At 36.8% G+C, this 13355-nt stretch overlaps 1 protein-coding gene across 2 annotated transcripts in view; it reads left to right on the forward strand.

The window, feature by feature from the left end:
* The window catches only part of LOC114464423 (guanine nucleotide-binding protein G(o) subunit alpha), a 125367-nt gene that overhangs the window by 81487 nt on the left and 30525 nt on the right, over positions 1-13355 (forward strand). For both annotated transcript variants that reach the window (XM_028448593.1, XM_028448592.1), the window contains exon 4: positions 4786-4946. In XM_028448593.1, the coding sequence (XP_028304394.1) occupies positions 4786-4946 (161 nt within the window). The remainder of the gene's footprint in view (positions 1-4785; positions 4947-13355) is intronic.

Here is a 13355-nt window from a genome sequence, read left to right on the forward strand (position 1 = left end):
TCCTGTCGGCAGAGTTGGGGTAAATAAGGCATAATGTATAATATAAAGGAAAATGATCTTGTTAAATAATAGATTTGTTCACAATTTGTTAACAATTTTGTAAGACATCTTTGGCAGTAGTTGCGCCGCTGCGTTACAGCCCATGGCATAGAGAGCATTGCAAGTGATAAAAAATTGAGTACTTTAGTAAATTAACCACTAGCTCTCGGGTTCGATGGATGCACACACTGTTGGTTGGTTTTTGTAGTTTTATTTTTTTAATAGATTGGTTATTGATGGTGGGCAACAACAGAGCAGCGAAATGTATTATTTATTGTTGTGTTTTTACATTAAAGCATTCTAATTATGCATTATATGCTGTGATGGAAATAAGAAAAAGGAGATTTTAGGTTGATTATGAGGATGATGGCGATTGCCTATTCAGTGTTCATACATGAACGAGAAAGACAAAACTACACCTGTGCTCTTTCAATAACAAAACAACGCCGAATATTCATTCAATAATGTGCTTGAGCTAAACAAATGCAATGGAAACTGCATGAGAATAGATTTTAAATATATAGGAAATGTCAATTAAAAATGGAAATACACACATTGTAATGATTTTGCAGACTCGTCCGGACAAAATAAAATGGACATAATAAGCATCTCACACTAAAAGCAGGGGTACAGCTGCCTCGTTCTTGGTCCTTGGGTTCCACTGTCCGGCTTGTTTCCAATGACAGACCTTATTATAATCAGTATCACGCCTGCAGCAGAGCTGGCTGATTACACATTCACCAGATTCAGGTGTGTTGAAGAAGAGAGCCAATCAAAGTATGCAGGACAGTGGCTCAGTAGTTACACGATTGAAAAACCCCTCCTCATAGAGACCAGAAAATGTATATTTCCAAAGATATAATATGAGGTGGAGTCACACAGTATGATCGGGGCTCATATTCTAAGGCACATGTGTCAATTTCGAGGCCTGGGGTCCACATCCAGCCCTTTAGAGCAGGGGTGTCCAATTCCGGTCCTCGAGGGCCACTATCCAGCATGTTTTAGATGTTTCCCTCTTCCAACACACCTGATTCAAATGATTAGGATCGTTATCAGGCTTCTGCAGAGCTGGATGAGGAGTTGATCATTTGAATCAGATGTGTTGGAAGAGGGAAACATCTAAAACATGCTGGATAGTGGCCCTCGAGGACCGGAATTGGACACCCCTGCTTTAGAGCATCCAATTACTATAACTAATGAACTAACTAATCCAGCCCCTCAAAATACACAAATTAAATGAAACTCTACAGTATTTGCAGGATTCACAGTTTATCCATGTATTTTTTATTTTATTTTTTTTTTTAATCTTAAATTGTTGGAAAAAAAAAAATCCTAAATTCTGCTATTTTCCCACAAAATGTTCTCAAATTGGTCACAAAAATCAAGGAAATTTAAGTGAAGATCTTGCAGGGACAGATCTGTCGGGTTTTGCTTGTATATTGTCAGTGCCTTAAATCCTTTATGTATTATTCATACCTGGAAGTGCAAACTAGGGCACATTAATGCTGAAATGTATTGTTTTCCCATCTAAAATCTTTATCCCACTTAACTTAAGCTCAAACTGCTCCGTATTTGGCCCCTGAACTAAAAGGAGTTTGACAGCCATGATCTATTGATGTATTTTAAAATGTTTGTTCAGTGTCTGTCCAACTGGAAAACTAATTTCCCACCCTTTCCTACCAGCAAACAAACAAATATTGCAATATAAAGGTATTCCCCATTTTTTATACAAACAGATTGCAGCTCATATGACGTAAACTGCAAAATAATTATCAGCATAAACTACAACATAAATATCCTGGCAAAGGAAATATTGAATGTTTGATGTCCTACATGCATGCAATACTTTGCAAACGTGTAAATATTAAAAGCCTAAAGACAGTGAGGATGAGACATAACAGCAGGTAAAGGTGTTTTTGAAGTTTGCCTTCAGTTGCATTACATTACATCCAGATCATTGCTTTGAAAAAAATGTGTAAATAATCTCTTTCTCCTGTCAGCATCACATCAGATCCACACAGCAACGTGTTCACCCAATGATCCACCACCTTTTTTTGGGCAGGTCGTTTTCAAAGAGAACTGATTGGTCAGGAGGCGGGACTTTAGTACTCGCTCAGATCTTATCTACTTCCTAACCTGGTCCTGACCAGTGATTTAGCCCCGTAAGATGTTATCCAGCTTTGTAGGACAGCGCATCTCGGAAGTTAGCGGGATAAGAGGAAATCTAACTTGGTACTTCAGGCCCTTAATGTACAGTGGTGTTGATTCTGGGTGTGAAAGTGAAATCTATCTGCTCCAGTTTGAACTTTCATTATTGCGTTGTCACTAAGAGTGATTGCATGCTGACTGCTATAGGCTGCCACTAAAACTGTAGATTGTAACTGTTTACTTCAGGCACTTTGACCATGAAGTCACACCACCAACTGTTTTCTTTCAAATCTAACGCTTTCATATCAGTTATTCCAAGCATTAAATTAAAAAGTGTTTTTTTTTTTTCAGGAAAGGCAAAATGAGCATAATAAAATGTCAAATATAAGTATTTGGGGGGCGTGAAAGAACAAAGTGTCTGTGCTACAGTTTCTGCAGTCAGCGTCTGCTTACATATAGTAGAGAACTGCGTGTTGGCAGTGCTCATAAAAGAGTGCAAAGGTCAGGATGTGCGTTTTCTGCTGCCATCAGTGTGAGCGAGAATCATCAGGATATAAAGTGCGAGGGAAAAAAATCGATGCAAGAAAAAGAGGAAAGGAGAGAAATGGCAGCGATAGACTGCCAGATATCACTGTGGATGCTTCACTACACACGGTGCCAAAATGCTGAGCCAAGCTTTTTTTTTTTTATCCCATATAAACACAAAGTGGCATTTCGCAAATGAAATAAAGAAAAATGCAAGTTTGAGGATTTATGAATGAAGAGGCACATGATGACTGTGCAGCTTTAACAGAAATAGTTTGAAGTCGAGGAAGAACTTTATTCAAATATTTATTCTAAAGGCTTTCAATTGAAAAAAAAAATAAAAATCACTTTATTATTCTAGTGACATGTATCCTGGCCTGTATCTAAGCCAGTTAGGTTTGAATATCTTGTTTTGTTTTGTGTTTGTTTTTTTTGTTGTGTTTTTTTTTGTTTACAGAAGGTTAATGACTTTAAAATTGAGGAAATGAAGGGTTAATGAGGTTTTCTCTTTGGGTCCGAGATCAGCTACTGTGTGTCAAACTCATCAAAAAGCCAAATTGATTCAAGGGGCAGTTGCACTGCACAATAACACATTCAATAAGGAGTTCAGTTTTCCTTTTCTTTTCTGTTTTTTTACAGAAAAACATACTCAATTAGATTTTTTATATATATGTATTCATACTTACCCATAAATGATTTACCAATACCAACATCTAGCACCAGATATCTGAAACAATGGGATTTCTCTTACTGTCACACAATGCAATCATTTACAATCCACTGCTGCATAGATCGGACTCTGGCCTTCCGCCTTTTGGCTCACAGACACAATGTAATCAGATACCTGTTTGTTTTTTTTCTTCTCATATTGCAGTAATCTTCTTATCACACTTTTCTTTCCATGCATGTTCCCTCTAATCTCGGCATTAACTTAAACTCAAATAACATACAGCAACTTAAATCTACTGTTATCTATCAAGCTGTAACAGAATCCAATGTATTGCCTAGTTATATTAAGAATTTAAGTACAACATTTCATTTCACGAAACAGTTAAAACAACACTCAAGGCAAATGAGCCTGTACTGATCTCCCAGAGGCACAAACGATCATGTGATTCTGGTTTATTTGGAATTTATACTATTTTTCATTTACTTGTAGCAGCTTTTCTAATATTTGTTTTATTACTTTGAAGACTGAGGAATGTGTCATAAGCGAATTCATGTTTATTTAATGTTTGACCCCAGAATGTAGGGGTGTTGAAAAAAATCAATTTGGCGATATATCGCGATATTACGTTGCGCGATTCTCGGATTGATTCAAATTTCATCCAAATCGATTTTTTAAATTTTTTTTTTTTACCTTTATTTAACCAAGAAAGTCTTTTCCACTGTAGGAGACATTGTAACTGCACAAAGAAGTGCTGTAACCTGGGCATGTTGACCAGCTTGTGTTTTTTTCAATAATATCTAAAAAGAAAGTACAAACTTTCTGCATTTATTTGTTATTCTAGATACTGTATATACCTCAGTTAAGTTGCACTAAAGTCATGTTGAACTAAAGTCAAAGTTGGTTTAAAAGCCACAGGCAGATTGTACAGTATGTTATTTTTTTATTTTAAGTTATTGGCACATGACATGTTAAAGCCATTGTTTTGAGTGTAAAATATGCCAATAAAATATATTTCATACATAATGTTCTCATGAAGTTGTACAAATTTACAGATTAGTTGTTTCTTAAGTCATATCTTTAAAAAAATTATATTTTAATATCGGGATATATTGTATTGTATCGCATCGTGACCTATGTATTCGGATACACAGCTCTACCAGAAAGAGGCATTTAACATTCAAAATGTGTACTTGAGTGCAATTTCGATCAAGTAACAGTTTTTCTACTTAAGTAGGATATGTCAGTAATCTTTACACCTCTGCTAGGATCACATGTCTCTAGTTTAATATAAATTCCTTGGTGTTGCTTGATTTGTTTTTCACTCCTCAGGGCTTCATCAGATCCTTCTTTGCCTCATTATTAGTTATTAACCTTCACTCTCTCATTTGTCCTGTTTTCATTAGGCGGATGCTAAGATGGTATGCGACGTGGTCAGTCGCATGGAGGACACGGAGCCGTACTCCGCCGAGCTGCTCTCTGCCATGATGCGTCTGTGGTCTGACTCCGGCATCCAGGAGTGCTTCAGCCGCGCTCGGGAGTACCAGCTGAACGATTCAGCACAGTAGTAAGTACACGCAGTCATTTATGGCTCCCATTAACACCATTCTGTTCAAACTTTGCCATTTTGGGTGAATTCTTATGACCCCAGGTCAGGATTGGGGTCATTTACATTTTTCAGTTACAATTCAATTACAATTACAGTGACCTGCTTTTTTTTCCATTTACAATTAAATTACAATTAGCATCTCTTATGATAGCGGGTCCTAAATCAGCTGTAAAATACACTAAAAACAGATGTCTATCATCTCATTTCTTTCCTATAATGGATTACTTGTTGGGCTTCCTAATCAATGAAAATATTAGTATTAGTATTTTGGTGTGGGTCAGTATAGCCCTAGGTTTCAAATTGTTTTAATGGTAAAATGTGGGAAAGCTTGATATGAAACATAATTTTCTCTACATATGTGTAGAACTGTACATAGAAATGTAACATGGTTCCCCAGTTTTGCATTAAATTATAATTGACATTTTTTATAGAATTTTCATGGCAATTACAATTATCTAAAGTCAATCACAATTTAATTACTACAACAGCAACAGATTTTATAAAGTACAATTGTAATTATACCATAACTGTAAATAATTATCAATTACAATTATAATTGCCCCAGGTGCTGTTTCAGGGGGGAAAAGGAAAATAAAAAAGAAGAGATGTTGCTTGGTTTCACCTCAGAGACCTCAGTCTTTTGCTGATGTTGCACGTATAGACTTCTGTATAATTAAATTAAGCCAACCCAATTATTTTATGCTAACAACCAAACAATTCAACAAATCCGCTGACTCAACACGTTTAAAGTTAGAGTTTCTACGTGTAAGTCAACGCATCACTCACTGGTGCATCTGTACCCACCCACCGCTTGTGTGCACTTGTATTTTATGATTATGACATAATGTGTACAATCAAACAACATTGCATTGTAGTGTGTGTGTGTGTGTGTGTGTGTGTGTGTGTGTGTGTGTGTGTGTGTGTGTGTGTGTGTGTGTGTGTGTGTGTGTGTGTGTGTGTGTGTGTGTGTGTGTGTGTGTGTGTGTGTGTGTGTGTGTGTGTGTGTGTGTGTGAGAGACAGAAGTAGAGTCCAAGGTGGGAGGAGTTATGAGAGATGACACAGAGAGTGACATGAAGCATGATCACAGTAAAGTCATGGAGTGAGGGATCTGTCAATCACTGGCTTAAAATGCACATTAAGCACCTCCCATAGAGGCGCCACATTGGTTACCTCCTAGGTTCCCAAACTAGGGGTACGGGTACCCCAAGGGTTACACAAATTGGCACAAGGGGTACATGAAAAAAAAAAAAAAAAATTGGAAACTAGATCAGTTGTCACTTTGTGGTACACAAAGTGACAAGATGCGCCAGCTCAGATATTTTTATACTGCATTTTAACTAGATTATTTGAGAAAGTGAAAGTATAGAATACAATTGTTTAGGATTGTTTTGTGTGTGTGGTGTAGGGCTGGGCAATATATCATGATTCAAGATATCTTGAGTTTTCAATTTTGGCTGTATAGAAAATGACATTATTGTCTATATCATGATATATCTATATTTTTTAAACTTGTTTTGATTTCTACAATCACACTGTACAACTTACATCATACAAGTGTTTAATATTAATCGTAGAGTGCAGCCAAACAGTCAGTCTTTACAATTTTTCCATTATTTCTGAAATGTCTATTTTGTAGCTTATTTTGTATTAAAATATGCATTGTAGTTGCTTTCTCTACTTCTTATGATGATTACTGTGTGCGTCCTAACACAGACCTTTCCCTAAATAAGCCACACTACAGAACTCACTCACACATGCTGTCCCTTAGAGGAGAAAAAGCCAAAATTGGGACATATTGTACAGCTGTTTGTTAATAAATGTGTCTGTGTGGCATTTTTCATCAGAAAACTTAACCCAGTATTGTCTTTCTGGTAAGAGGTTATTGCAATAAAAATATAGAGTTTTATATCGTATATTACCATTTTGAGAAAAAAATATTGAGATATAGTTTTGGTCCATATCGTCCACCCCTAGTGTGGTGTTATAATTAAAAAACATAATGATAATTAAAACATTTTTCAAAATACATTTTGAATCAGTATTTCTTTATTAGAATAAATAATTAGACATTTCAGGGGGCCTCATTTGAATTCCAGGTGACCACACATGGGGTCACGACCCCAAAGTTGAAAACACTGCATTACATTATTATATTTTTGAAGTGAGCAGGAATAGGGGGTTCATGGCTTCAGGTTAATTGTCTGAAGGGGTACGGGACTGTGAAAAGTTTGCGAACTACTGGGTTACTTCATTAGATCAAATCTGAACATAGACCACAAACCTTTAATCTGATATAACTGATGAGTCACTGTTTGAAATTATCTCCAGGTTTTTCATTTAGAAGCCCTTTGTTGTCTCCTGTGCTGACCAATAGGTGTTCAAGGTTTGATGAGACGCATTCAGAACAGCAGAATAACTTAAAACAACTAGAATAAAGACTATACACACACTCCCTGACCTTATTGTAACTTTTGTGAACCTTATTGTCATATTGCTTCTGTAGGTGTTCTGTCTCTGAGCAACTCATTTTAGATCATTACAGTTGTAGTTATGTGTATTTCTGCCACATAGTCTTTAACTTATTTGTGTGCTAGACTTGGAATAAATAACAAAATAATAACAATAAAAAAAATCCCACAAAGCCCTGCAAACGCAAAAAGGAAATCAACAGAAGAAGAAGAAGAAGAAGAAGAAGAAGAAGAAGAAGAAGAAGAAGAAGAAGAAGAAGAAGAAGAAGAAGAAGAAGAAGAAGAAGAAGAAGAAGAAGAAGAAGAAGAAGAAGAAGAAGAAGAAGAAGAAGAATATATGTTTAGAGAATGAAAGTTGTAAAAGTGCTCAGTGGATTTATTTATGTAGAATTATTTCATTTATTGACAAAAATATTTTTTTTAATACGGGAGGTGTATGACAAAGACGGGGAAATCCAAGTGGGACTACTTTTTTCCTTTGTGCGTGTGTGTGCGTGTGCATGCATTTGTTGTGGGTCATACTGTCTGTGCTAAATGTCACATTAAAGATTGATGCACACTTCCTTTTCTGTTGCGGCCTGTGGAGCAGAGCAGTCCGATCAGCCAATGGACTGATAGGACAGATATCACATGATCATACCACACAGGGAGATGCGTGTGCGTGTGCATGTGTGTATATGTGTATGTGTGTGTGTGTGTGTGTGTGTGTGTGTGTGTGTCTGCGCGCGCTTTGATTTCAATTTGAAAAGCCATCTATCAAAAGAAGACAATATTTAGCTATCAAATGTTCCGTCACTCAGCTTTTCAAGCTTACCGTTGGTACAACGCAGTGTTACAGTGACCGTGGGGCGTGTGTGTGTTTTCAATCACTGATGCACTTGATGTACTTTTTTTATTACATAGAAAGCAGAACAGTGTATTCTGAGAGGAGTAAGGCCTGCCTTAAGCCACCTTTCTCTCTCTTTCCCTCCATCTGTATAAACTGACCCATTTATCACTGTGTGATTTACCTCCCCTGCCTTTGTCACACTATAATACCTGAAAACATGAGCGCAATGTGTCGCTCTCATTTAGCGTTATTGCATCAAGAGACACTAAAGGAAAGATTCTCCTATTAGCATTATTGGATAGTGAGAAGAAGGCTGTAACGGTTAGCCTATAGTTAGCCATTGTTCATTGATTGGCTACTTAGCAGTGCGACTGAATCACGTATTTAACCAAGCTTTTGTGTAGTGTAATGATATACCTCTTGCTCGTCTTAAACAGACACATTTAAGTTAGTTTACACGGGTTTGCAACAGCAGTCAATCGGAGCGCTGTCAACCTAGCATGTCGGTAGTTCGGCAGTGTTACATAAAAAAAGAGAGCAAAGGATCGCAATTTGTGTAACGTGGAAAGAAGTTGAGGTGGGGCTGCAAACAAAACACTACCTCATTCGCTATTTAAAAAAAAAAGTATGCAGCATTTGAAGCTCGCAATCGGGCTAATGCTAAAGCTAAAGCTAGCAGGAGCAAAGAAGAAAGAAAAGAGCCAGTAGCCCGCTGCTACTAATGTACATGTTGTGTTTATTCTTGTCATTACCCATTGACTTTTGAAAATGTTACACATGCTGCACTTTATTTTTTTTTTTGTAGAATGTTTAACTTTTAGGAGTTTTTGTCATGTAAGATGTTTCAAGTTATTTTCGGATTGATCAGCCAAAATATTGCAATTGGTGCACAACCTAATTTGTGTATTTATTAGTCAAAAGCTGTTCCTTTACGTCCCACAAAGGATGATGCCATTGTGTTTCTATTGGAACCAAGGCATGGCCTGCTCTTTGCCTGGGTTCAGTTTCTTATCAGCAATGCTGAATCCAGGTCGGCCCAAAACCACGTAGAAGTCCAGTCCATAGATGCTGATCCTGGGGGCGTACTTGATGCTCATATCAATGTGCTCCTGGATGCTAAACTTAAAGTTTCTGCTGTCGGAAAAGTTGTTCTTTCTCTCTTCGTACTCCTTCACCTTCAGGCAGAGCTTGCCGATACGGAGCTCTAGCGTGGGATTCTCCTCTTTCTTGCCATGTTGGATCACTAGAAGAGATCTCGATTGATTTCAATAGCGTAGAATAACTAGCCTTACCCCTGCATAAAACCTGAGATATGTCAAAAAAAGTAGTTATTTGCTGTCAGAGATGTTAGCTTCAGTTGGTTCAGAGCCTTTGATGCAGTGCACTGGTGTTTGTGTTTCAGCGTGCTGTCACCTTCTGTTGAAAGGCTTGTTTTTTTAGATATGTCCGTACATCACAATAGGGTAGTGAATAAACCAACAGAAAGCAGGTTACTTAGCAACAATACGGAGAGAGAAAAACAGGAGAGGCATCTCTTTTTCAATGCCAGAAACTCACAACATACAAAGTTAGCGTTATAGTAAAGCTTTGAAAAGGAAATGCTGTGGAACTTCTGTTGAAACATATTTTTATGATTGGTTGGTTACTAGTCCTTTGAAAGATAATGTTTTTCTCTCCATAATCAGAGGATTTGATATGTATTACATGATTAATATTTAGTTTGGGGTATATAATGCAGTGATGCATTAGGCTGCCACAATAACGTCAATGTTTGTGGAAACTGCAATAGAATACATTCTTTGAAATGAATACACAGTTAAAATAAAGCCTCTCAGACAACTTCCATACTGGATTTATGTCATAGCCTTTGTTTTGGGTTACATGAGATCGTGAATCAGTGAATGCGTGTCGGGACAAATTAAACTGTCTCCATTTATTCTTTTTTTTTACTGCACAACAAGGGAGTATTGGCATGTCACATTATCCAAGCTGTTCCTTGATGGCCTTTCATTTATTTCATGGAAAATATCAGTGCAAACAACTGATTTAGAGTCATTGGACACAATTTGATCCACCTAAACTATGTGCTTTGACTTTACACTGCCCCAACCTGAATTTCCATTTATCTTTACGACTTCTTCTTTATGCTGTTAATCATAGTACCTTATTACAGTACGTTAGCTTTTTTTCCCCCCAGGACATTAAAATATGAAAAAAAGCATTCTTGGAATTTGTTTAATTCCCCTACCAAAACATTGGCAATGCAGCCCTCTGACTGATTTTGTGCAACCCCCCTAAAGTCAAAGCACAAATTGACTCAAAATACATACAAAAGTTACAGCAAAACAAACAAATTGACAACATAAATGTACAAAATGACTACAAAAAATATACATTAATAACAGATTTTTTTTTTTTTTTTAAATGACAACAAAAGTACACAAGAATGACTCTAACACAAAACACAAAATGACACCAAAAACAAAAAATGTCACAACATAAACCAAAATCACATACAAAGACACAAAATGACAATAAAATTACACAAAATTACTTATAATGATGAGATATCCTTTATTCGTCCCACAAAGAGCAGCAAAAATACAAAAAATACATTAAAAAACAAAGTAGATAAGAGATAAAAACAACAACAAAAATACTAGGGATCGACCAATATGAATTTTTTAGGGCCGATGCTGATACCGATTTTTTTTCCATCGGCCTTAGCCGATGACTGATACGGACTGCCGATACGTATAAAACTACACAATGATGATAACAAATGGTACAAGTCTCAATTTTTTTAAAAAAAGGAATATTTATTGAAATTAACAAAGGTGAGGTAGAACGACACCAAGTAAAAAAAATTAACAAAAACAGTTGATGTAGAACAAGAACAAGTACAAAATAGAGTGAGACATCTCATGAAATATTATGAAAGAGAATTGTTTGTCCCTGTCCTGAAAATAGCTTTGATAAAAGTTGGCCTGACTGAAGATATATTTTATTAGCAGTATTATTGAGTATTAATACATATAATTATAGTATTAAACACTAAAAAAAATCATGAATAATTGTCCATTCCAGCACAACCCCAGAACATAAATTAGCAGAGGAAAATAAAGTGATGTCAGGTGCGCATTAAGCAACAAACTGTTTCTGTTCTAAACTGCATCAACATTTACAGGAATAAATATTCAAACAAGTAGTAAACTGCTTCTCAAAGTATTAAAAACTCTCCTTCTCAGCGCTCATCGCTGTAATGTTGAGAAGCAGAGAGGGAGGGAGAGAGAAACACACACACACACGCCAAACCTCCAGCCAGCTGCTCGTTAAATACAACTGCGACAACAACACGGAACCACAGAACAACGTCAGCTAAGTTAAACAGTTAAAAGATGCTTTGAAAGTTTAAAACTTGAAGAGCTTCCTTCCAGCGCATCTGCCGATACACGTAAAACACGCAAAAATTGGGCGGCCGATGAATCGGTCGATCACTAAAAAATACACACCAACTCTATTTCTTGTATCAATGCTCAGATTGGTCATTGTTCTGAATGCTGTTATGAATTTTGGGGTCATACAATCACATTGTTGCAGCCCCTACAGTGCTAAAAGTTGCCCATCTCTGCCCCTTGCTGACATAGAGGCTTTAGTTACATGTTATTTGATGCACCAAATCTTCATCAGTCATAAGATAAGTTTATTAAAATAACTATAACCAGGATGACTCAAACATTACACCATTCTACAGCTCTTATCTGTGCCATTACCCACTTACATAAAACATCCAGTCTACTTGTCTTTACTTAGAGCTCGATACCCTTTCAGTAGAAATCTGTGATTCTGAGCATCACCAGGGAAATGAGACGGACCTGCTCTGGAGTCTGCTGTTAATCAACTTAGTGCACTGTGAAGGATAACACCAGTGTGAGTGTGAAAAATGAATGCCGAGGTGCTCCACATAGGATATACAGTATCTGCTAGAAACCAGGTTACAGATGCATACAAATACCCAGGCGTTATATAAAGTCATTTATATTGCTGGGTGTGTGTGATTCTTTTCATGAAGACCTTCAGCAGAAACTGAATAGTGAGCAGACTTCTATTTTATTCTGCTTTGCTTAAAGTTCTTTAAAACACAATTACAATTCATCAAAAAGTGCTGTCCTTGTCATTCATTTGTTCAAGCAGTAATGTTCAGGTTACATTGAATTATTCAGGTGTACAGATTTTATTTTTGTTTTATTTCACGTTTCATTTTGGTTTCACCAGCTGTCGATGATAAAAGCAATGTAACCACTAGCTAAGGGAAATGTGCTGAATGACACGGCAGGGTGAGAATAATAAGCTGGAGCACCTGTGCATGTGGAAGAGGAAGGCTGACCTCATCATTAACACACACACACACACACACACAAGTGCACAGATCAGATCAGGGACTGACGCAAAATACCAAAACAGAAACTGCAATAATGAGCTCAAACCAAACAAAAAAAACAGAAAATACATCAGACAAAATTAAAATACCAATCGAAATCTAAACTAAAACCTCAGGACAGAAAATAAACATCCACCTCATGAACCAAACAACACAAACCTAATCTTATACCTTGCGGGTATCATTTCAGAGCAATAAGCTCCAAAACCAATAAGCAAACTAAAATAGTTGCATTAGGGTTTTTTTTTTTTTTTGCACCCTGTGATTTTCTCACTGCAGTCAAACACATTTCATGTTTGATTAAATGCTCTCTGAAATGAAAAAGAGTAAATGAGTGTCTTTGGGTGTTGGCAATGTGATGAACTGGCTTTTTATCCAGTGTGTTGATCCCTATATAAACAGGGAAAGACCCCTTCGTTGAAGGTTTAACTGAGCACAGGATTTAAAGTGTAAGTTAATGAATTACAATAGAAATGTCATATTTATTCAATCCCATAGCTTCCAAACGGTGCATCCTTTAGTGCAGGGGTGTCAAACTCATTTTAGTTCAGGGGCCAAATACGGAGCAGCTTGATCCCAAGTGGGCCACAGATTTTATGCGGGAAAATGAGTAATTCCAACATTAATG

The sequence above is a fragment of the Gouania willdenowi genome, chromosome 6, assembly GCF_900634775.1.
Source record: "Gouania willdenowi chromosome 6, fGouWil2.1, whole genome shotgun sequence".
NCBI lineage: Eukaryota > Metazoa > Chordata > Actinopteri > Blenniiformes > Gobiesocidae > Gouania > Gouania willdenowi.